The 22416-nt window shown below is 53.8% G+C and overlaps 9 protein-coding genes across 9 annotated transcripts; 5 read left to right on the top strand and 4 right to left on the bottom strand.

Moving 5' to 3' along the window:
* Positions 1 to 218: 218 nt before the first annotated feature.
* BO70DRAFT_375844 (ubiquitin-conjugating enzyme E2) lies at positions 219 to 3848 on the bottom strand (the record flags this gene model as incomplete). Its single annotated transcript, XM_025545088.1, has 6 exons — positions 219 to 721; positions 774 to 3369; positions 3429 to 3521; positions 3593 to 3607; positions 3661 to 3720; positions 3786 to 3848. The coding sequence occupies 6 exons, from the start codon at positions 3846 to 3848 to the stop codon at positions 333 to 335; spliced, it is 3216 nt and encodes a 1071-aa protein (XP_025403798.1). The 3' UTR covers positions 219 to 332.
* Positions 3849 to 4142: 294 nt separating this feature from the next.
* Positions 4143 to 5216, top strand: BO70DRAFT_326909 (DUF1168-domain-containing protein; the record flags this gene model as incomplete). Its single annotated transcript, XM_025540675.1, has 2 exons — positions 4143 to 4941; positions 5164 to 5216. The coding sequence occupies exons 1-2, from the start codon at positions 4638 to 4640 to the stop codon at positions 5214 to 5216; spliced, it is 357 nt and encodes a 118-aa protein (XP_025403797.1). The 5' UTR covers positions 4143 to 4637.
* Positions 5217 to 5374: 158 nt separating this feature from the next.
* BO70DRAFT_281865 (chaperonin-containing T-complex subunit CCT3) lies at positions 5375 to 7316 on the bottom strand (the record flags this gene model as incomplete). Its single annotated transcript, XM_025539029.1, has 6 exons — positions 5375 to 5464; positions 5527 to 6164; positions 6219 to 6809; positions 6872 to 7080; positions 7139 to 7205; positions 7292 to 7316. The coding sequence occupies 6 exons, from the start codon at positions 7314 to 7316 to the stop codon at positions 5375 to 5377; spliced, it is 1620 nt and encodes a 539-aa protein (XP_025403796.1).
* A 479-nt stretch (positions 7317 to 7795) lies between these two features.
* BO70DRAFT_367304 (uncharacterized protein) lies at positions 7796 to 8473 on the bottom strand (the record flags this gene model as incomplete). The annotated part of the gene is made up of 1 exon (XM_025544556.1): positions 7796 to 8473. The coding sequence occupies one exon, from the start codon at positions 8471 to 8473 to the stop codon at positions 7796 to 7798; it is 678 nt and encodes a 225-aa protein (XP_025403795.1).
* Positions 8474 to 9260: 787 nt separating this feature from the next.
* On the bottom strand, positions 9261 to 10643 carry BO70DRAFT_348497 (putative Zn-dependent hydrolase/oxidoreductase family protein; the record flags this gene model as incomplete). The annotated part of the gene is made up of 4 exons (XM_025541612.1): positions 9261 to 9642; positions 9703 to 10341; positions 10411 to 10455; positions 10519 to 10643. The coding sequence occupies 4 exons, from the start codon at positions 10641 to 10643 to the stop codon at positions 9261 to 9263; spliced, it is 1191 nt and encodes a 396-aa protein (XP_025403794.1).
* A 472-nt stretch (positions 10644 to 11115) lies between these two features.
* On the top strand, positions 11116 to 13067 carry BO70DRAFT_305184 (bifunctional AAA family ATPase chaperone/translocase BCS1). The gene is made up of 2 exons (XM_025540003.1): positions 11116 to 11525; positions 11598 to 13067. Exons 1-2 carry the CDS (start codon positions 11373 to 11375, stop codon positions 12948 to 12950), a joined length of 1506 nt encoding a protein of 501 aa, XP_025403793.1. The 5' UTR covers positions 11116 to 11372; the 3' UTR covers positions 12951 to 13067.
* Positions 13068 to 13737: 670 nt separating this feature from the next.
* On the top strand, positions 13738 to 15689 carry BO70DRAFT_391489 (uncharacterized protein; the record flags this gene model as incomplete). The annotated part of the gene is made up of 2 exons (XM_025546226.1): positions 13738 to 14432; positions 14480 to 15689. 2 exons carry the CDS (start codon positions 13738 to 13740, stop codon positions 15687 to 15689), a joined length of 1905 nt encoding a protein of 634 aa, XP_025403792.1.
* Positions 15690 to 15847: 158 nt separating this feature from the next.
* On the top strand, positions 15848 to 17590 carry BO70DRAFT_401795 (uncharacterized protein; the record flags this gene model as incomplete). The annotated part of the gene is made up of 3 exons (XM_025546992.1): positions 15848 to 16401; positions 16463 to 16599; positions 16675 to 17590. The coding sequence occupies exons 1-3, from the start codon at positions 16324 to 16326 to the stop codon at positions 17588 to 17590; spliced, it is 1131 nt and encodes a 376-aa protein (XP_025403791.1). The 5' UTR covers positions 15848 to 16323.
* A 768-nt stretch (positions 17591 to 18358) lies between these two features.
* On the top strand, positions 18359 to 20137 carry BO70DRAFT_401793 (choline transporter-like family protein; the record flags this gene model as incomplete). Its single annotated transcript, XM_025546991.1, has 2 exons — positions 18359 to 18714; positions 18785 to 20137. The coding sequence occupies exons 1-2, from the start codon at positions 18448 to 18450 to the stop codon at positions 20135 to 20137; spliced, it is 1620 nt and encodes a 539-aa protein (XP_025403790.1). The 5' UTR covers positions 18359 to 18447.
* Positions 20138 to 22416: the final 2279 nt, after the last annotated feature.

Here is a 22416-nt window from a genome sequence, read left to right as displayed (position 1 = left end):
AATTGTTGTGTTCTTCTTTCACTGGTCTTGAGGCCTGAGCTGGTCGGTTGGTCGGTCGGGGACTGTCTGGCTGTCTGACGGATATACTCCTGCCAGTGACGGACGGAGCCAGCCGCCGGTATGTCCCTACTGTGAAGTCACTGGGATGACATAGTCCGTGAATACACCCCCCCCGACTTATGATATCCGGTACAATGTAGAATATGGCAATGCCCATTCATGATGTCTAAAGATTCGCCCCGAAGAAAAGCCATCAGATCAAGCTACTACACCAAAGCCATGCAAATAAATCCTTCTCTACATCTGACCAGATCCCTACGCCGGGTATAACATCAGCAGGCCTGAGATGTCAGGGATGCCTCCATCTTCTCCAGATCAGTGATGTGCTTCCGGAGCATCACCACCGCTCCGAGACTCAGGCGCGAAACAAACGCAGACGCCCGGCTGTCGTCGCCATCCCCACCCGAGTTGTTGTTGTAGTGCTCGATCATCCTTAGAGCCGCCTCGATCGCGCGACGTAGCAGCCAAGGCCGGCTGCCATCACTCGAGTCCGCCGGGTTGGGAAGATAGTTCCATGTTAGCACGTCCTCCAGCCCCGGAATCGGGTGCTCCAGGGCGTGTTTGATGAACTTGCGCGTCATCAGAAACGTCCGCTCCGTGTATTGCGTCGACTCCACGCGCCGATCGCCCTCCGCGGCGAAGGCTTCGTAGCCGGCCTCATCTGTAGGCGGTTAGTACGGAGGACGAAACTGCAGGGCAGGGGCTAATCGTACTGTAGAAGGGGTCTTTCACCAGGACCAGCCCCATGATCGAAACCAGGACCTGCAGGACAGTGGACTTGGACGGAGACCACTGCTCCTCCGGATTCTGCGTGGGCCACGTCCCCAGGATACTGAGGCAGATCTTGCCGTTCTCGTACAGGTTCGGGTTGATTCGTCCCTGTCCATTGGTCCACGAGTGGAAGAAGGTGGCCGGCGGCTTGTGGGGGAAGTCGGGCGAAAAATGCAGGTCGATCAGGATAGGCGTATACTCATACGGCGTCCCCTGGGGGCCGATGATAAGAATCCGTAGAAGGTCCATTCGCGACTCCCACGTTCGCACAAAGATTCCAGGCGGCAACGATGTGCCGAGGATCTGGAGCTCTTTTCGGATCCGCTTGATGCGCGGCCCTGAAGCGCCGGTGGCGTCTTCGGAAATGAAGTGGTGGTCCGAAGGAGGGAGACCCTCCAGCATGAGAAACCCCGGAGGGCTTGCAGATGGAGTTAATGGCGAGGCATCCGGCGTTTCCCGATCCTGGGCAACTGTGTCTCTGTCCTCTGTATCATCTGGATCAACCTCACTCATTTCGACGTCGGCGTGGTCAGGAAGCCTGATCTCTGCCACGTCAGGGGCAATGTGATCTCCTTGTACAAGGGGGGCATCGTTCATGTCGTCTGCGTCATCTTCCGTTAGCCACTCGTCTTCCTCGCCCTCGTCAAGGCGCTCTCCGCCTTCATATTCATACGTCGCCTGTAGCGAGGGATCGTTTTGCATGTCCCACGGGTTAAGTGCTCCCATTTGAAGTAGCTCGGCGGGGGAAAGCGGCGGGGGGAGAACTTCTGTATCGTCAATGACCATCATGATTTTCTCGAAAGGGATACAGATGTCACGGCATTCCGAGCCGGCCAGTCGGACAGTGATAACGCCACTGGTATCCGTCGAAACAATCTGTGCCACGAAGCTTCCGGAAGCTCTGTTGAAGTTTCCATCCTGATGGAAACTATATCGCGACGGGAGAGGACTATCGTCAATGGTGGTCGTGCTTTTGAACCATTCAGTGTTAACCATATCCTTTTTCATGAGCTCGAAGTAATAGCATCTGTGCACGAATTCTATCGGAGACAGGTAGCTGAAATTACCAGACCCGGCGATTCTGGGTTCGTCCTGGAATTGTAGCGTTCCTAGAGTGGCCCGAGGAACCGTGCTAGGAGGCAGAAGCACTAGATCGCCAGGGACCCTGCTCAGGCAGGCATGCGTGCTTATTTCGTAGAGGGATACTTGGCTGACCGTCTCATCAAGCTCCCCAAGGCAAGAGCCCGGTCTTAGCAGCTGCCCACCGTGCAGCAGGTCAACATCTGGTTGTTTATACCAGCGGACAGAAGCTATCTGTTCTCGGCTATCAACAGCCTGCACTACGCCAACGGTCCGTGCCCGCAGGGTTTCCTTCATATGGCCAGTCAATGACTGAAAGAATGGGAACCGAGGGTTCGATTCCAGCGGTGGAAGTTCCTCAATTCCATCTTTCAGGACGACAAGCTCACCAACCGCGACGTCATCATTAAACCCGTAGAACCTACGTACGGATATAGAATTTTCAGTGGTGATGCTTCCATCCTGCCATCGGACTGTTAACTCTGTCATTGAAGAAGTGACTCGAAACACGTTCAGATCATAGCCAAAGGACTCTGCGGTAGGGATAGGATGATAGGAGGGATACTTCTGCGCGGCCTCGGCCGGACGCCGGAACCGAACCCGGTCTCCAATCTTGATCCAAGTATCGGATTTGACCGCACTCCCCGTGGGGACCAGTCCGAAATCGCACTTCTGTGCCTTTCCGAGTACTGCAGATGCGCGGAGTCTTTCCATGTCTTGGTGGACGTTTGTCGCTGGCATACCAAATACATTCGGAGCAACCCACTCAATCTCAAACTCCGTTGGCGGGGTGGCCAGAACGTGGCCAAACGGCTCGAGATCAAAGTCCGCTGTCAAGCCATGGACGCTGTCAATTACGCGCATGTTCTTGGCCGGGGTCCTCACGCATTGGCCAGCGCACACGTAATCATACTCGAAAAAATACTCCAGCGCATCCCAGGTTTCTGACGGTTGGTGCTTGGGCATCCATATGAGACCTTTGTCTTCGAACCTCACCGGAATCTCCAGAACACTGGGATTTACGATCCATACGGGCTTGTTTTCAACGCACATGATAGCGTCTCTTTCGACGTGCCGTATTATGCCCAATTTTTGCTGGCACATTATAAAGTCGCCTTCGGTATACAGTTCATGGTCCACGAGTTCATCTAGGGGAATGTCGTGCAGTAGAAGGGGGCGTGGGGCGCCCTCTTTGGAGCTGTTCCCGGCGCGTTGCTCTGTAAATTCGAGCGAGCCGAAATCTCCTATTGACGGGTCGTGTGGACGGAAGGCGATCGGTTCCAGGGTGCACTTGGCAGACGCGCTTATGACCATGCCGGTCATCGTGTCGTCCGGATGACGTTTGACAACCTCGCCAATCTCAATCGGCCGGTCGATCAGTTCAAGGTCATCCTCGTGAACGAGAGAAAACCCCTGGGAAAATTTTGCGAAACCAACGAAAACGTACCCTTTGGGAGGCTGACGAGGTAGAGCATTTAGTAAACTACATCACCTCAGGACATATACCGGAAACCTACCACGCCGGTCTCCAAGAACCCAGCCAAGACGTCCCCCGAGATGGCTGTGTATGAGACAACCAGGTAGTCGTCTGGCGGTTCATGAGTATTGATCTTGGAGCGAACAAGTTAGCCCATTCATTCATTATCTAGCGACAGTCAGATGGGGCGGGAGAAGAAGGTACATCATGGTGTGTTTTCTGGAATCATTATCAGCATACAGCAAGTTTAACAGCTTGGACGAAGACCATACATGGACGGCTCCCACCACCGAGGGATTTGATTTCAGATAGCACGCATCATCGAGCTCGAACTATGGACGTTTGGTGAGCACTCAGTCGGGGCCGACAACATCACTCCACGGGGGCTCTTGCTGACCTTCGGCGCACGTGCAGCCCCCGTAATCGGGGCAGCAGCAGGAGACGCGCCAGTCGGGTCCATCTGGACCAAGACGCGGGGGGAAATTTAGACTAAACAGAAAGTCGAAGTCAAGCGCACTCCTTCGTGATAATCAATACAGGGAACAAAGAAGATGAGGGGATCGGCGTTGCGGGATGAGGGGAGAGGGCTGAGCCACCGCGGAGAGAGAGAGGGAGAGGGAATAATACGAGCGAGCGAGTGAGGGGAGATCCGCCTGATATGTCCGGGGCTGTCATGTGCTGCAAGCATTGGGGACTCTTATCACGGGGGGCCTGTATCGCCCACCAGTTTTCCCTGGTCAAATATATACATGGTATTACATTGGAGCAAGACTCTAACTACTCTTTCATCATTATTATTCCCAGTCCATAAATCTGTATTAACCTCGGCGATTCTCCGCTTGGAATGCAGCTTCCGTCCAATCGATCGGTCCCAGGCCCCCCAACACGCGCGCCTCACCGCTCGCGATTTATCCGAATCAAGCGACGGAGCACTTTTCTTCCTGCATACTAGTCTACTACTCTACCTTCTAGCTACATGATTTCTCTCCGCTGATCCACCTACAAAGTCCAACCAATCTCGGAATACCCTCAAAGCAAACTCCTCTCAACCTACAAGTGCGCCCCGAATCCCGCGTCGCAACTACGCGCAAGTGTCGCAACCCCCGGAAATCCGACCGGAAACAACCTCATACCTACTCTACCTCACTCATCTCACGGCTTACACACACCCCTTACTTCACCCCGACCAAGCGACTCACAACCCCCTCAACCTCAAATTCAACCCTGAAATAAAAAAAAAAAAGCCACCATGTCCGAACCCATCCCCGAATCCATCCCCACGAGTGCCGACCCGCGCAGCAAACGCCCCACGAAACGCCGCGCCATAACCGCGCAATCCTCCCAAGCGTCGCAAATCGAATCGCTGTTCCGCGACCCCAGCAAAGAAATCAAGCTGCCGAATGCCCCCACACAGCGGACGGCGGGCTCGATGCCAGCGCCACCGGAGATCGTGGCCAACGTGCAGGGGTCGTCGGCGGGCGCGGGGTCGGGCGAGTTCCACGTGTACAAGGCCAGTCGGAGACGGGAGTACGAGCGACTGCGGCTGATGCAGAGTGAGGTCGATAAGGAGAAGGAGGATCTGGATTGGGAGAAGAAGAGGGAGGAGGCGAGACGGAGGGATGAGGAGAGGACGGAGAAGAATCGGAAGAGGAGGGGGAAGAGGAATGCGAAGAAGAGTGGGAAGGATAAAGCTGGGGCTGGTGGGGAGGGGGATAGGATGGTGGTGGATGAGGATGAGAAGGCGAGGGGGCAGGAGAGGGGTGGTGAGGATGCAGGGTATGGGGTTGAGGGGGGTGAAGTGCCTGGGGTTATTATTCATGATGACTGAGAGAGAGAGAGAGAGAGGCTACGGTGGTTTAGGAGGGGCGGAGGGCGTGTACGATATGAAGATACCCATGTAATTTTTGTCTAGGATATTCATACAGAATCAAAAAGGTAGTCGTGCAGCATTATGTACGCAGTTTTAATTTCCGTTCTTCATATCCTTTAATCGTCACCGCCGCCGACACCGGCGCCCGCCTGCTGGGCAGACTTGCCGCTGCAGATGTCGTCGACACGGAGGAGAAGGCATGCGGACTAGAGGTATAGATGTCAGTTTGGGCTTGAATGGGAAGTAATAGGAAGGAAGGACTGCTCACCTCGACCGCAGTCTTGATACTCTGAAGCTTGACCGCCTCGGGTTCCCAGACGCCGTACTCCTTCATGTCCACCAAGGCACCGGAGTCGCCGTCCAGACCCCACGTGGTCTGGCCCTCGACGTGCTTGGCCCGCATACGGGTGAGGACGCGGATAGGGCTGGCGCCGGCGTTCTGCGCCAGCGTTCTGGGGATAACCTCCATGGCATCGGCAACGGCCTTGTAGGGCCATTGTTGGACGCCCTCGATGGACTTGGCCAGCTGGCTCAATCTGACGGAGACAGCCATCTCGATGGCACCACCACCGGGAGACAGGCGGGGGTGGAAGATGACGTTGCGGGCAACGGACATGGCGTCCTGGAGGTTGCGCTCGACCTCGTTGATGATGTCCTTGGAGGGGCCGCGGAGCAGGATCGTGCAGGCCTTGGGGTTCTGGCACTTTCTCAAGAAAGTGAAGTATTCGTCACCGATCTTCTCGATCTCGAACAGTCCACACTGGGTACCGACGTCAGATTCCTGGAGGTCGTCGACGCGGTTCACGATGGTGGCGCCGGTGGCACGGGCGATACGGTTATTGTCGGTCTTCCTCACACGGCGGAGGGCTGTGATGTTGGCTTTCATCAGGAAATGCTGGGCAAGATCTGTAGACAGTTAGTTAGCCAAGTTGTTGCCGACAGGTCGGACCCGGTTCTTACCGGAGACACCCTTCTCGGTGATGACAATGTCGGGCTTCAGGGCCACGATAGCCTCACACATCTGCTTCACCTGCTCCTCCTCGATCTGCAGGATCCGGTTCCAGTCGTCCTCCTTGGAGATCTCGATGTTCGTCTGTGATTCACCCTTCTTGTACTCCAACGGGCAGTCGAGCAGGACGACGCGAGGGTTCTCTATCCTTCTCCGCATCTTGGGGTGGGTGATATCCTTGTTGATCATCACACCGTCGATGACCTCACTGTCCTCGATCTGACCACCGGGGATCTTCTCGATACGAGCGTACCGCTTGATGTCGACCTCCTGCTTGCCACCACCGGCATCGAAAGACACGGTCCGGACGGCCTTCAACGCCAAACTGCACATGAGCTCCGACCACCGGGAAACGAACTTTGTGCCGATGGAGGACTGAATGAGGGTGTACATGGCCTTGTCGTCGTCAATGTCCACGGGTATCGAGACCTCCTCCACGATGGCAAGGGCGTCCGCCAGAGCACGCTTGAAAGCCGAGATGATGACAACGGGGTGGATGTTGCGTTCGAGTTGGGGGAGGGCCTGGGCGAGCATCTCACCAGCTGTGACGGTTAGAATTTGATCGAATCAGGAGCACAATCCACGTAGTGTAAAGGGAACATACCCAGGATAATGACAGTCGTCGTTCCGTCACCGACCTCCTCGTCCTGGGTGCGGCTCAGCTCGATCATGCTCTTCGCGGCGGGGTGCGACACCTCGATTTCTCTCAGGATAGCGTGGCCGTCGTTCGTCAGGACAATACCGCCCATGGGGTCGAGCAGCATCTTCAACATGGCCTTGGGTCCGAGACATGACCGGATGATGTCGGCAACACTGCAGTTTCAATCCCCCTGTTAGAACCGGAGCGGGGAAAGGTGGGAGGCTCACGTACGTCTTCGCCGCGGCGATGTTCGACAGCTGGGCTTTACGACCAACCTGTCTCTCACCCGCATTGGTGTCTATATTATACGCATGTCAGCAATCGACGATCGCGCCCCGGGCGGAACCAGGATCCGTCCCCTCGAGCAGGAGCAGGGCAACATACTCATCACCACCACCGGAGCCTGCATGGTGTCGGCGGTCCGTTGACTTGCGTCGGATAGGGAAGAAGGAAATTAGAAGAATCAGAAGATCCCGAGGGCAAGACGGAGTACACTCCAAAACCGATGGGCAAGCGGACAGAATAGGGGCCTTCTCGTGGAGGGGAACTGAGGTGTTGTGCCCGCCGTCACCATCAAATTTCCAGCGCTGCTCGAAGTGGGATTGCGGACAAGAAGCTCACCGCCACCATGCTCCTTTCGGCCTAGTGCCCCTTCCCCTGATCTGTCGGCTTCTCTAGATATCAAGTCGGTTTGCATTTCCTTTCCCTTCCATCCATCCTCTTGCCTTCTGTCTGTATGTACATGCATCTGTTCTCTATGCTGCCGTGCTTTTTAATAAATACATTTTGTCCTGCCCAACTCCGGGGAGCCATTCCGCAGATAAATATCCTCCCATATGTCATCGATTCCATCCACCATTCAAACCATGCCCGTAACTTCATCTCATTTCATTTCTTCAAAAACTTGCTCAACTTCTGAACACTCTTCCGCACACGACAGCGCATATGGGTAATGATCGAGACGGACAGGTTCCTCTTCCGCACCCGCGCGGAAGCCTTCGGAACCAGTCGCTGCCGATCGCTGCTCTCCCGTACTTCAGTCTGATATATCTGACACCCCATGTCATTCGACACCGGTGCGAGCATGCCACCCACCCGCGTCGTTGTCGCTCGACTGCTGGCACTGGGGTAGCTACTGAAATCATCACTCGCCACGGTGGCGTGGTTCGAGAACCAGTCGTCGGTGAACTGCAACGACGCTCTTAGATCGCGCTCCGTCATCTCGCGCTGTGTAGTCGTCGTCCACTGTCTCTGGATCATTCCCCAGGTGACGTCTTCCTCGTATATACTCGGTGAGTTGCGCAGGTCGTGTGCCTCACTCATCTCCTGATCGGCCGACAGTCGCATCATCATATTCTGGAACCAGGATTCCGCGTATGGAGTGGGACGTGAAGGTCTGGAGATATGCGGATCCGTGTAGGTGTACTGGTCTTGCAGTTTGTACATCCGTTCTAGTTGGAGCTGGCGCATGTTGTCCTGGAGGTGCTGGGGGAGTTGGGCCAGCGCGGTTTCGTCCAGATCGTAGAGCACTTCCTCTTCGTCGTCGGTGAAGTCTCGCATGTCCATGTTTAGTCGGTGGCTTCGCCAGGATTCGGAGCTGCTGGGCCAGAAGTATTCCGACTCCGAGGAGCTGCCGAGTAGAGGCATGTTGCTGGCCATGGTGACCATGGTGCACGTGTGGTGATGCGGTGGTCTGTCAGGAGGATGAGAGGGGGAATGGTTCGTACATGGGCGTGTGGGAAGTTGCTTGTCCGCTGCCGTATGAACCACGAGAGGGAATTGGACTGGTGAGTGTACGCCGTGTAAAGGGAAATGAAGTACAGAGTTGAGTCAGCGTAGAGGATTAAGTCCATCTCATTCCCCTGTCATTTTTACTGCTAATGTGACTTACTAGCATGCACGTTGACTGGGGTAGTTGGTCAGTCCTGCAGGGTATGCTTGCATGAGAGTTGCATTTGGCCTGGGGTCCAAGAGTGGACATAGTCGCATGCGATTTCCAATGCAGACAATGGGCTAAAAGGGCTATCTATACGCCTGGCTGGGGTTCCCGTGCAGGCCCATTTACTATGCTAGGCCATAAATAGAACGGTCATCTTGTCACATGGCCAAGAGTCCCTAGGGACGACCGTCCATCTTATAAAAGCACTGGATGCGCAGGAAGGGTTGATCTTGAAGACTCATCACATGTACGAAAGACGGTGAGGGAGAGAGAAAGTGAAAAGTACGGATCTAAAGTTGCGAGGGTCTCCGTGGGTACATAGAAAAGGATCAACATGCAGGTAGGTATCTTACACGGCAACATTAAGGTCATTGGAACCACAACTCCCAACCCTTCCCGGGGGCCACATGATCTTCACTCAAACTCCCGACTTTCGCCAATCTGGCAGACGTCAAACACTCCCACCTCAGGAATCCCATGTCTGCTCAGAGCCTCCTTCAGCTTTTTTGGCGGCTCCAGAACCTCTTCATTGGTCAACACCCAAGTGCCCCAATGGATGCCCATGGCCTTTTTGCACTTCGTGTCTTCAAATATCCGCACTGCGTCATGAGGGTCGGCGTGCATGGTGCTCATGAACCATCTCGGCTGATAGGCCCCAATCGGGATGAGCCCGAGATCGAAGGGTCCCCGGTACTTTCCAATCTCTTTGAAGGCAGGGCATGTGGGGAAGTTATACTCCGGAGCCCAATCGTCGGTATCAGCTGGGAGTTCCGGCACCGTCCTGTATCCCGAATCTCTGTGATGAGGCAGTCTTTGTCAGGACGCTGTCGGAAATACTCAAGAACCAAGCACTTACCCTCCAAAATATAGTTTCTTCCCACCAGACTCGATGTACCAAGAAGCCCACAGGGTTTTCGACCGATCAAAGATGCCTCTGTTACTCGTGTGTTGCGAAGGCAAGCAGCCAATTCGTGCTGTAATATCTGACGGCCCGGAACCAGCGCCTTCCCCGGCGCCCTCGACCTCAGGTCCTGATCCTTGCGACGGTGAAAGGACAAGGTCGCGTTCATCCCACCAATCCAATTCGGTCACGTTCTTGATGCCAATGCTCGTGAACCAGTCCTTGTTACCGAGCGGCGCAAAGAAATGGCAATTTGGATGGCGTTTGGAGATTTCGGTCACAGTCGGGTGCGAGAGATGGTCATAATGGTTGTGAGAGATCACCACAGCATCAATGGTCGGGATCTCATCGATCTGGCAAGGCACGTCGGTGTAGCGCTTTGGGCCCATAAAGGATAACGGGGAGCAACGGTCCTCAAATACAGGGTCGAAGAGAACCCGTAGACCACTGGGGAATTCGACGTAGTAACAAGCATGACCGAGCCATGTCGCCCGGAGATTGGGTGTTTCTCGCGTTGGCAGGAAGGTGGGTTTCTGAACAATCACTGTCGGGGGTGTCGTGTCTGGGAACTTGATTTTCCCGGTTATAAGTTGTCTTCAGCCGATGAAGACGTACTGGTCAGTCTATCTCTAGAAAAGCGATTCCGAATCCTGGTCTACTCACCTCCAGAAGCGGGTTATGTCTCCGAATGACGGGGTTCTCCATGAGCTTCACAGTTGGGTTAGTACCTAGATCCCGACTTGCGACAGCGGCGCGACGCGATTTGCTTACTCCCAGGGGTTCTGGAACCCATTTTTGAGGTGATGGGTCTTCTCCTTGATGTCTTCTGGTCCCGGAGACACGGGAGACAGCATGACCGTCATGGAGAAGAGGGCGGCCGAGGTAGAGGAGCTCATTGTGGTGATGTTGCGTCTCTGCGGGGGCGACACGCGGGGTGCAGAAATGCTGCCGACCCGGAAATACTGCAAGCTTCGTAGGGGTCGCATTGTTTCCAACCGTATGTAGGGGTGGCCGTGTCTTATCTACCAAACGTACCAAGGTTGGTGGCGTTGGGATCCCTCGATAGTACGACTGCCCACCTTGAAGTCAATGGCAGCGGGCACCCCGGCGATTGACAGGTCAGGCAGCAAATCAGCAAGACTATGGATCAGCGGACTTGTAGGCAGAAGTGTCTTACGCGCCCAGTCCGTCCGGATTTACTTTTGCGACAGTCTGAAGGATGGAAAAAAGAAAAAAGACAGGCGAAAGTCAGGTAACGCCGAAACCCCCGTTCCTAAGCCCGTTATCTCCGGCCCCTGCGGCGGTGGATGACAATGAATGATTCACAGCCATGGCATTGGATGCGCCCATGCCCAGGGAGTCCGACTCTATACGTGGCGTCGTAGAGTGCGAACTTCAAGTCGGCAGGATCCGACATGACAAAGGATTGGATACGGGGATAATTGTGTAGTTTGCAGTTCGTACAAGTGTAGCAGCGCGTCTTGTTCTCATGGGATGCGGCGTCTCGGCCCGTCATAAGTCCGTCCTCCGCGGACTCGACGCGGCATCCGTGCTGCTGCGGTGTTGCTGCTCCGACTCCCCGGCCACTTTCGGAGGAGGTGCAGCCTGATCGTTTACCTGTTGGCATGGACCCCAATGGACCGTCAAGCACTCCAGGGCTGCCTTCGCCTGGCGAGCTGATTGCGCAACAGCGGCAAGATGCCATCCAGGCAGCGGGGCAGCCTGCATCCGACGGTGGGCTCCTCTCCCAGCTCACCAGCAATCCTTTCTTCACCGCGGTAAGTCCCATCGTCTGTCGCTAAGACAACATGCGCTGGAGACTGGATGCTGACCATGCGATCGATTACTAGGGGTTTGGTCTCGCCGGTCTCGGGGCAGCACTGGGCCTTGCGCAAAAAGGTGCCCGTCATGGCGCCGCTCTTCTCCGGCGGCGCATGCTCGTGGACGTTGAGATCAGCATCAAAGACGATTCCTACCCGTGGTTCCTTCACTGGATGACGCTATACCAACAGTCGCAGGTCAATGCGGCCCGGTCCGCCAGCAGGTCTGGCTTCATGGAGTCCGTGCTGCAGCGACTGACCCCCGGAATGCGCCATCTCTCCATCCAAACGCAAAAAGTCGAGCACACCAACGGCGCGATTCATACACACTTTGCACTGGTTCCGGGTCCAGGGAGACATGTTCTGCGATATAAGAATGCCTTCATCTTTGTCAATCGAATGCGGGAATCTAAGTCGCAGGACCTTCACACGGGCCGCCCGTGGGAGACGATCACACTGACCACATTGTATTCGCACCGTCACGTCTTCGAGGAACTGTTTACAGAGGCGCATGCGCACGCGGCAAAGTCTCACGAAGGCAAAACCTCAATCTATAACAGCTGGGGCACAGAATGGAAGCCGTTTGGAAAGCCACGACGCAAGCGCCCATTGGACTCTGTCATCCTCGATGAGGGCGTCAAGGAGCGGATTGTGGAAGACGTCAAGGACTTTGCGTCCAGCGGGAAGTGGTATCACGATCGGGGCATTCCCTACCGCCGTGGCTATCTTCTTTATGGACCGCCTGGGACGGGCAAAAGTTCGTTCATTCAGGCCTTGGCGGGCGAATTGGATTATGACATTGCCATCTTGAACCTCAGCGAACGGGGGTTGACCGATGATCGGCTGAACCACCTTCTGACCATTGTCCCGAACCGCACACTAGTCTTGCTCGAAGATGTGGACGCCGCATTCTCGAACCGCCGAACTCAAACGGACGAAGACGGGTATCGCGGAGCCAATGTGACCTTCTCGGGTCTTCTGAATGCTCTGGACGGTGTTGCAAGCGCCGAGGAGCGGATTGTCTTCCTCACCACTAACCATGTTGAACGGCTCGATGAGGCGCTAGTCCGACCCGGTCGGGTGGACATGACGGTGCGCCTGGGCGAAGTCACTCGTTATCAGGTTGGGTGCCTCTGGGATCGGTTCTACGGAGAACTCGACCCGAGCGGATCCCACCGACAGATCTTCCTCAGTCGGCTACAGGAGTTTGGCTTGATCGAGGACGAAAACGGCTTCAAGGCCGACCGATCGAAGAACACGAGTGCTGCCGCTCTGCAGGGGCTGTTCTTGTACAACAAGGACAACATGGAAGGAGCCATCGCCATGGCCGAAGGACTTACTTACCGGGTTCATGACGAGGCTATGGAGAATGCGAACAATTAGACTGTATGATAGACGAGTGCCATGTATATTAACTGTGTGACGGCACATGTACCATGGGGCCAATCAAATCCCATCCAGCGTAAGGTGAGGTGATATCGTCACCTCCATCCTTCAACCACTCCACAGCCATCGCCTTATCAATCACAGGGTTTTTCTCCGTATGGTGGGACACCATTTTGCGTAGGGTCTCGCCAGTGCCGAAGGAATGGCTAGGCTATCGAGGCCCGCGTCTTCCCCACGACATCGAATCAGGCACGCATCCCAGTGAGAAAACAAGCCGATCGTCAGCTCCAGCGCTATCCTGCACCGAATCAGGGGGTCTGTCACTCCGTCACTCCGCCGACGCGCTGTGATGACGCTCCGCCACACCGCCGGCCAATCATGCGGCGGTTTCCTGGCCCAGCGAGATGTCGCCGTTAAGCGCCCACCACCACCTCCTCCAAGTTTCTTCACCCCCGTGCATATTCTTCACACTAACGCAGCCTGTCATCGTTTAGACCCTTACCGCCGCCAGTGTGGACATTGCCAGATATGGACAGGATTCTAGGTCTGTGTCCTATCCACACGGGCTGCCGTGTGAGGCAGGCGTCTGCAGCTGGGCGTTGGGATGGTTATATATGGTTTGCGTCGCCATGCTTTCATTGATTCCTTGCCTCTTGACGGCTGAGACACGCTTACAATATTCCTTTTTTGTTGTTTTAGTGTATGACAAAAGTGCCTGAGCACACCGGCCTGCTTGCCCTGGAACTAATAACAACACCTTCATATAATCTGCACTACCAGCACAATGAGCCAATTTCAACTCTTTCCTTCCCCCACTTCAGACGCAAGAACGGTCAAGGACTCGATTCCAAGAGGCAAACAGAAACCAGTTCTCAGGACACCTCCAGAGTCGATACCTCTGGAACCTTTGCGCGACAAGAGTAGCCCCACGGAAGCTGTCATCTTCAAGCTCATCGAAGACACCCACAGTCTCAAGACACCTCCCAAGGCACATGCGTCCACATCGACGCCAGTTTCCATTCCCGAAACGATACAAGAACGTGAAACATCCCGGTCACCCATGCATCATGCTATGCGTCAAAAGCGTCCTGAGAGAGTTGGATCTCCGTATTCGACCAAAGTCAGCGAAGCTTCTTGTCCTCAGAGCAGCTCTTCAGTCACCACTGCTCCAGCGGTGCAAATGAAGTCCATGTTTCCTCGATATGACTTTGATCTTCCACCGAACCAGCAACACTACTATCCAGAGCCCTCGTCTCATCGCGAGCACCCCAGGCCTCCGGATATCATGCTGTCGGCGCCAGAGATTGATCGGGCCCTGGGGCCCAAAACCGTCCCCGCGAGCGTGATGGATTTTCCCACTGGCGTTCTTGACCCACTGGAGCCGTATTCCGCGCGTGAAGAACTAGAGAGCCTATGGGAAGCTGCCAATGGGCAACGCTCACGGAGCCTTCCGGGAGATTTTCACTTGCTTATTGAACGGTAAGCATCCTATAAGCTACGGAGTTTTCGTTACTGATATCCTCTAGGATCGATTCCAAAACATTTAGCTTCGGAACACCTAATATACCGTTTTACACGCTCAGCACCTCTGCAACAAATGACATAACTATCACAAGGAGGAACCCCTCTAGACCAGATAGCAGTGTTCCTGTGATGAACTTCAAACTTGAAAAAAGGTCGCGTCGCCAACCACCTTACGACGGGCTAGTCGCTATTTTGTTCCCCCGACTTGCTGCAATCCTGGCCATTGACCAGGCCATGGAGCTATCGAAAGAGCTCCGGCTACCCCCTTCAGAGGCCGCTGAAGCCGAGGGGGATGCTCTTAAACGAGTAGCAGCCCAGGAGTCATGCAAGCTCCTCTGGAACCAATCCAAAAAGGTCTATGAGTTTCAACACCCAGCGCTTTGTAGGCAGCAACCGCCCGCTCTGGTCGGTGCGGCTGGCGTGCCCCTGTCGCCAATGCGGTCGAAGTATTCTGGTGTACTACATATCACAGTATCGAGCTCTTCTGAGGGGACAAGGGGCAGCCAGCCTCCGACAATACTAGTCACGACACCTCTACCAGCCAATGCCGTGGAAACAGGCAGTATGGTGGCCACGCCTCGAACATCCACGCTTCCGTTGACAGACTTGGACGAGCCTCTGGCATCTCTCGACCTAGCAACTATGATATTTTCTATATCTACTGCTTCTATCATCGCAACGGTCCCCTCTTTATTTGCAATTGATGCCGTTGTTTCCGCCGTACTAGCCGTGGCAGCCTCAGACGAGTCTACCAAGATTGCGCTGGAGGGGCTGGAATTCACAGCAGCAACCCCCAAAAGCCAATCATCTTCTGGAAACACCAGCTTCCACGGACCCTTTGTCACCACCCTGGCAGAACTAGAGGATGCCAAAGAAGGCAGCCAGCTCTGGGCAAGAATCAAGTCTGTCCAATCTAGTTCGGACAGTGACAGCGAGAAAAGGTGGTACCAATTCTGGGGTAAGAGAAATCTCAAGCAGCCCAAGCAGCCCAAGAATAGGAAGATTGTGGTGGAAGAGTTTGACATGGCCAAGTATGGGCGCTACCGTCGGGGCGCCCGGGAGGGTCAGAAGCTCCCCTGGATTACACGCGCGTGCCTGCGGATTCTGTTTTTGTCCCTGGATGTGATTGTGCACGTGCTTACGCTGATTGTCAAGGTGATTGCTTGGTTGATGGTGGGCATGACCCGCTGTGTAACCAGTGAGAGGGTCTAAGATATATGGGTGAAAACCGGGTAACGATGTTGATCTTGATTTTGATGTCACGGAGTACAGTCTATCTTTGGCTTGCTGCATTACAATGGAATTTTCCCTGTCGATCGGAGGTAATCTTTATTGGGCTGCTGGCCCATTCCATTGATGTCATGGGTTCAAGGTCGCCCTCAGTCGTGTTTATCGCGGTTCAAATAGAAACTTGCCCTCGATCCGACAGCCCTGGAGCCGGGGTGTCTATGAAGAGACAACTATATCCAACAGCAATATGCATCTCTTTCAGCTCAAAGCATTGAAATTATCACACAAGAACAAGCATCAAGCCACAGATGCATCTTATCAACATCAACAAGTTAAACTTTGCTAGAACATTCATACATACCTCGCCACACCCCTGGCCAGCACAGGGCACATACATTCCTGGCATTCCGCCATCCACCACAACAGCACAGCCCTCAAAACACCACAGCGGCCGCCTGGCATGGAATCCCAAGGGATGCAAAGGGAGTTATATAGACGTCGAGTCCACCGGCCATCACCACGATAAACACCACCTACCGTACGCCCAGTTTCAACCACAGCAACTTGCACCGCAGCGATTTTATACTACTTGCCACCGTTCACGGAAACAAACATAATGCGCACCCTTCTCTTGCTCTCCACTATAACCCTGGCCACAGCCACCAACACCGGGCTGGGGTATTTGGAGTGTGCTGTATGTCTATCATATCCATCCATGTACCTGGAAGCATGAGACACAAACTGAGATCGGATAGTCTTCCATCGCCAGCACGTACCACTCAACCGCGTGCACCTCCACCTCCAACCTTGACTGCTTCTGCAATGCGCCCTTCAACCCATCCGACTTGGACCAGGCCACCCTGGATAGCTGTGCGACCGCGGGTGTTCGTATGTTCCTCCACACTCCACGCCCTCCCCCTCGACAGCGCCTACCCTCTCCAATTCACCACTAACAAATCCCATACAGCCACCGCCAACATCCCCGACTACGTCTGCAACAACGCCGAAGCCCCGTCTCCGCGCGCAAGGGCAGCCAGCCCATGATGAGGGTGGCCAGTGACGCCGACACCACCAACACCGACGCGAACGCCAACGAAGCCCACGCCGACATCACCGTGACCATGGACACGACCACCGACGGCAGCACCGGCGAAAACAGCAGCTCCAACTCGACCGCCTCCGTTGTCGTGAACAAGCCCGCCAACATGGACGCCAGAATCAACCTGAACACCCCCCGCGCCTACGCTCCGGACCCCACCGCCGAAAGCAAAGTCCACATGACGGATGCCTCCAACGCCGACGTCGTGTACAACGTGATCACGGAGACGGAGACCGAGTGTGCATGCAAGGAGACCAAGGCGCCTGTCCCCGGCGCTCCTGATGCTGATACCGGCGTCGACGCGACTGAGACGGTGACTTCGGCTGGACAGGATGTCCCGGCTACTGAGGCGAGCACTGCCACTGCCACGGCTACTGTCCCTGCTGCTGTCCCTGCAACTGGCACTGCTACTGCAACGGGCACCGATACTGCTACGAAGACGGAGACGGCCACCGCTACAGCCACCGGATCCACCACTCCCTCCGCGGAATCGGAAGCAAGTGCAACAACCTCCTCACCGAGACTCTTCACAACCTCCACCGCGACAGCTACCTCCACCGTCGTGGCCTCCGGAACACCAGGCCCGCTACCCAGCGGGGTGGATCCCACCCGGACTGAGACCGAGGATGATGGCACTTTCTACGATGATGCCAGCAGCCCCGGTACGAGCCAGAGTGGAAACGGACAGGGGGGTGAGTTGTTCGAGGGTGCGGCTGGACGGTCCGTGCCGCAGGCTGTCGGTGTGGTGATTGCTGCAGGACTGGTGGCGTCGTGGATGTTGTAAGATGGTTTCTTGGGGTTCTGGGATGATAATGATGGGAGTTTGGGACGTGGGAGAGGGAGACTGATACCTGCTTTATGTTTCTCGGGTCGGGTCGGATTGATGATTTGTGATGGTTAATGGCTGCGTATGATGTCATGTACTCCTTGTAGATTCAGTTTTGATTAATATGTGATCGTTTTTGAACTTTTGGTGTTGTCTGGATGTTTTGTGCCTGAGGCAAGTATAACAGGCCATGAAGCCTGAGGCAAAGAGTCTTTTATATAAGGCCTGAGGCAATAACTCCATGTATGAGGCCTCAGGCATATCCGTCCCATCCAGCCCTACGTCATGCCTGAGGCACACAGGCATAAAGTACAACCGGGCCTGTAGCACCTGATAAAACACGAATTAAGAGAGTGTTTGAACCATTGAAAGTCACTGACTCGGTATCAGGGAACCAGGCACCTCCGGCCTTGCCGGCAGAAGTCTAATTGAGGTTTGTTCGCTCTCCTGTCAAACCTTCCAGGTATGTATATCGATGATCCTGACTAGGATAAAGTTTGCCGATCCAATGGATCCAGGAAGGGTCTGGAGTCAATCGTCTCGTCAATCATCGTCAATCATCGTCCATCATCTCACCATGACGCGCTCTATGCGCGCTGGCAGCAGCTGGTTGGTGGGTGCTGCGTCTCCGCTTGCTTGCTGCTCAGCTGCAGTGCGGATGCCGCATGCGGAAATGCCGTCTTGGATGTCCCTTGCGCCAACTCACCACTTCATCTACCTGATTGCCTCCCCGTGCCTGCAATCGACCATCTGGATACATTCCTCCTCCTCCTTCACGTCTGATCGTTCTCCTCCCGCTGTGACAGCTGCCCATCATGAGTGGCCAGGCATCCAGCTACTACAACGCCAACCAGAGCTTTGGCGACGCGCCTCAGCAACAGCCACCGCAACCACATCCTCAATACCAACAACCTCCCATCCATCCGGCCTACAACAACCAGAATGGCGGCGATTATCAACGCGCACCTGAACCAAAGCCACCCCAGGGCCCGCCGCCCACCTACAACCAGGCTGTGTACGGCTTCGACGAGGCCTTCAAGGTCGAACGGCCCAAGTACAACGACATCTGGGCAGGACTGCTGGTAAATCCAACCACCATCAAACCCAACTGGGTTGACTGATTGACTGTGATCAATTGACTAACCCACCCAGCTCATCGCCGTCTTCCTTGGCTACGTCGCCGTCTCAGGCGTCGCCATCCACCGATACGCGAAATACAAAGGGTTCAACGGCGGGGGCATCTACGACTCGTCCAACGACTTCTCCCTGGACACCAACACCCTAGTCCTCTTCATCTTCGTGCTCTGCGTCGCGCTAGCCTTCTCGTACGCCTACTTCCTCGGGGCACGCTACTTCTCCAAGCTCTTCATCTGGGTCACCGGCATCCTGAACATCGTCTTCGCCCTCGCGACAGGCATCTACTACATCGCGCGCAAGCAATACGGCGGCGGAATCGTATTCCTGATCTTCGGAGTCTTCGCCATCGTCTGCTTCATCAGCTGGATCCCCCGCATCCCCTTCACCGCATACATGATGGAAGTCTCGATCGATGTGTCGCGACGCTACGGCCACATGTTCCTGGTCAGTACCATCGGCGGCATCGTGGCCGTGGCCTTCGGCGCCTGGTTCTCCGTCACGCTGGTCTCGATCTACGTCGCCTTCGAGCCCGACTCCTCCGGCACCAACCCGTCCTGCGCCAACGGCTCCGGCGGCTGCAGCACCGCCCGCGTCATCGGACTGGTCGTCTACGTCACCTTCGCGATGTACTGGTTCAGCGAGTGGCTCAAGAACACCGTGCACACGACCATCGCGGGCGTCTACGGCTCATGGTACTTCTTCAACAACTCCCCCGACGGCCTGCCCAAGGGCGCCACCCGCGGGGCGTTCCGTCGCGCAATGACCTACTCCTTCGGCAGCATCAGCTTCGGCTCGCTCATCATCGCCATCATCAACATGCTGCGTCAGGCCTGCTCCGTCGCCCAGCAGCAGGAATCCGCCCAGGGCAACATCGTCGGCTCCATCATGTTCTGGATCCTGGGATGCTTCATCTCCCTCCTCGACTGGCTGGTCACCTTCTTCAACCGCTACGCCTTCTGCCACATCGCCCTCTACGGTAAAGCCTATATCCCCTCCGCCAAGGATACCTGGAAGATGATGAAGGATCGCGGAGTCGATGCCCTCGTCACCGATTGTCTCGTCGGGCCGGTTCTGACCATGGGCTCCGTGTTTGTATCGTACGTCTGTGCGCTTCTGGCGTATCTGTATCTCCAGTTCACCAAACCCGGGTATAATAGCAACGGCGACTTCACGGCGGTTATTATGGCCTTTGCGTTCGTGATTGGGCTGCAGATCTGCCAGATCTTTATGACCCCTGTCGGGAGTGGCATTGAGACTATCTTTGCCGCTATGGCTTGGGATCCCCAGGTCTTGGTGAACGATCATCCTGATATGTATTACCGCTTGGTGCAGTTGTATCCAAAGGTGCAGCAGGCGATTCATGCGTAGGTTTTGAGAATGAGTTTGGGGGGGTCTATATAAGTTCGATCTAGATCTAGAGTTCTCTTCTCCAGATTTCATATCAATGCAGTCATATAAAGAATAATATGAATATAATTTCAAGCTCGATGAACCCTGTCATCCCAGTAACAGCTCATTAGAGTAAGCGTCACCGTTCTATTAACTGGTGCAATTGTAGAAGAACATACGTATAGTATTAGTACCTGTATCAGGAAACTGGCCCTAGCATTCTGTAATATTCATCGCAATGAACGGTTAAACAAATCAACCAGACAATCATTCCATAAACCCTTTATTCCAACCCCCTTAATATCCTTGGATGTATAATACTATACTCACACGACCTGCCTCATTTGCTATCTTGAGCCGGATGTCGTTCGCCTGCGGTTTCAGCATTGTAATGTCATCATGTGTGCCAATCCACTTTTTCAATTTTTTCCAATGAGAGTGTAGTATTAGTTCTTGCCCAGCTCGCTCAGTTTCATGCAAAGTGGTCGTCACGATATATTTAAGTTACTCTTACTGGCAGCCAAGAGCCCAAATGGATATTCAGTTACTCGGGACAGCAAGGACACAGTCAGTATCCGGGAAAGCTGGTTCAGGGAAAAAAAAAAAAAAAAAAAAAGGCAGATATGCCCTGCCATAGTCCCTCTTCAATGTTTTTCTTGGTCTGTTCTGTTTGTTTGCTTGCCTGGAGGAGGATGGCATTGCAACAACAAAAAACAAAAAAAAAAAAAAAAAGAAAATGCTTTCAAGGCACAGATGTAGATGATTACAGTCTCGTATCAGTGTTCTTTTCTCTGACATGGCTGATCCTCTCTTCAAATAGCCTCCTGTGGGGGGAGGGGAGGGAATTCAGCAGACGAGGTTAATATTGAAGATCCCGCACGTAACTAACAGAGACCTTCTGCAACGGTCATTTATCATTGTCCTTTCAATTCAAAATCGGGTATAGCGGCCCGCCCCTAGTAATCAGCTATAAAATTATTTGAAAAATATTTACTTCACCGCCTTAGCAGGCAGAAAATATTCTCAATTTATATATAAACATATATATATATAAGCCCTTTAGGGCCCTCTAAAACAGCCTGTTTTAATTACTTTACTAGTACTCTATATTACTTTATCAAGGCTTCTGCCTGATCTTTATATACTATTATACTTATCTATCACGCTTGTTTATCACACTTGTCTATCACGCTTGTCTATTATACTTGTTTAGACTGTTAAGCGTGTACAGATAGTCTGAATAGCTTTAATTCTTCTTAAAACAGTAATTCTTAATAGCTGCTGATTACTAACTATTTAGTAATCTTTACACTAGGCCTAATTCTTTGAATGATAATTGCTAGCGCTTGTACTTTGTTCATGCACCTTATAAGTAATTAACCACGGAGGTTCATCCTGATTAGGCCTTAGCGGGCCACTAAGAAATTGACGCTAACCTAATATGTTAATTATAAATGTAAATGACCGTTGCAGAAGGTCTCTAACAGGAAGGGTCGGTCTTCTGGCAGAGGATCTCGAAGCCACTGGGACTTGATTCAATACTTATCGCTTGATCTTGCATTGAACTCCCGTTGATTCCGGGAAGTATGCATCATCATCAACCCAACCTGGCGGACAGATAAGTAACGGTTTTTTTCCTCGTAGGTAGAGAGATAAATCCGTTTGCTTCAGGATCAATGGCTACATGTATATAGTAACGGGCAATCTGTCCTCGATAATGATTGCTCATTAGTTGTGTGAATACGAAGTAGGTCGTTTCTATCTGTCCGCCCTTGGGTTTTTGTAGGGTTTAATAAGGATGGATGGATCCATCCCCATAAGTTGGAAATTTGGCCGATCTGATCTGCGATGGCCGAACGATCAGCTCCCGTAATCCTGTCTATTCAATCCTTAAAGGGAACCAGGATGTTCTCTATCCAGATTCCGTCCGAGTGCTGGCTTGCGTCGAGTGTAATGCTATGCTGTTGAACTTCAGGTGGCCTCTCCGCCGCCTAAAGATCGAAATGTAGACAATCTCATGGAATTGCCCGAGGGCGGAAAAGATGAAGACCTCGGGCTGGGCGCGCAGCTCCGGCTTTAACTCACTCTGATTGACTAGGCGAACTTGCATATTGCTTTGCTGGGCATTGTTGGCCGCTTGTCTGGTGGTATCAGGTGGTAGGTTTGTAGGTAGGGAGGTTGGGAGGTACCGTAAATCTCTCATCGGCTTTGCTTCTTGTGTATCTCTCTCTCATGGTATATGATCGTATATAGCAGGC

The sequence above is a fragment of the Aspergillus heteromorphus genome (assembly GCF_003184545.1).
Source record: "Aspergillus heteromorphus CBS 117.55 chromosome Unknown BO70scaffold_1, whole genome shotgun sequence".
In the NCBI taxonomy this organism is placed as follows: Eukaryota; Fungi; Ascomycota; class Eurotiomycetes; order Eurotiales; family Aspergillaceae; genus Aspergillus; species Aspergillus heteromorphus.
The sequence above is the reverse complement of the archived record's forward strand: the minus strand, read 5'-3'. Positions and strand labels throughout refer to the sequence as shown.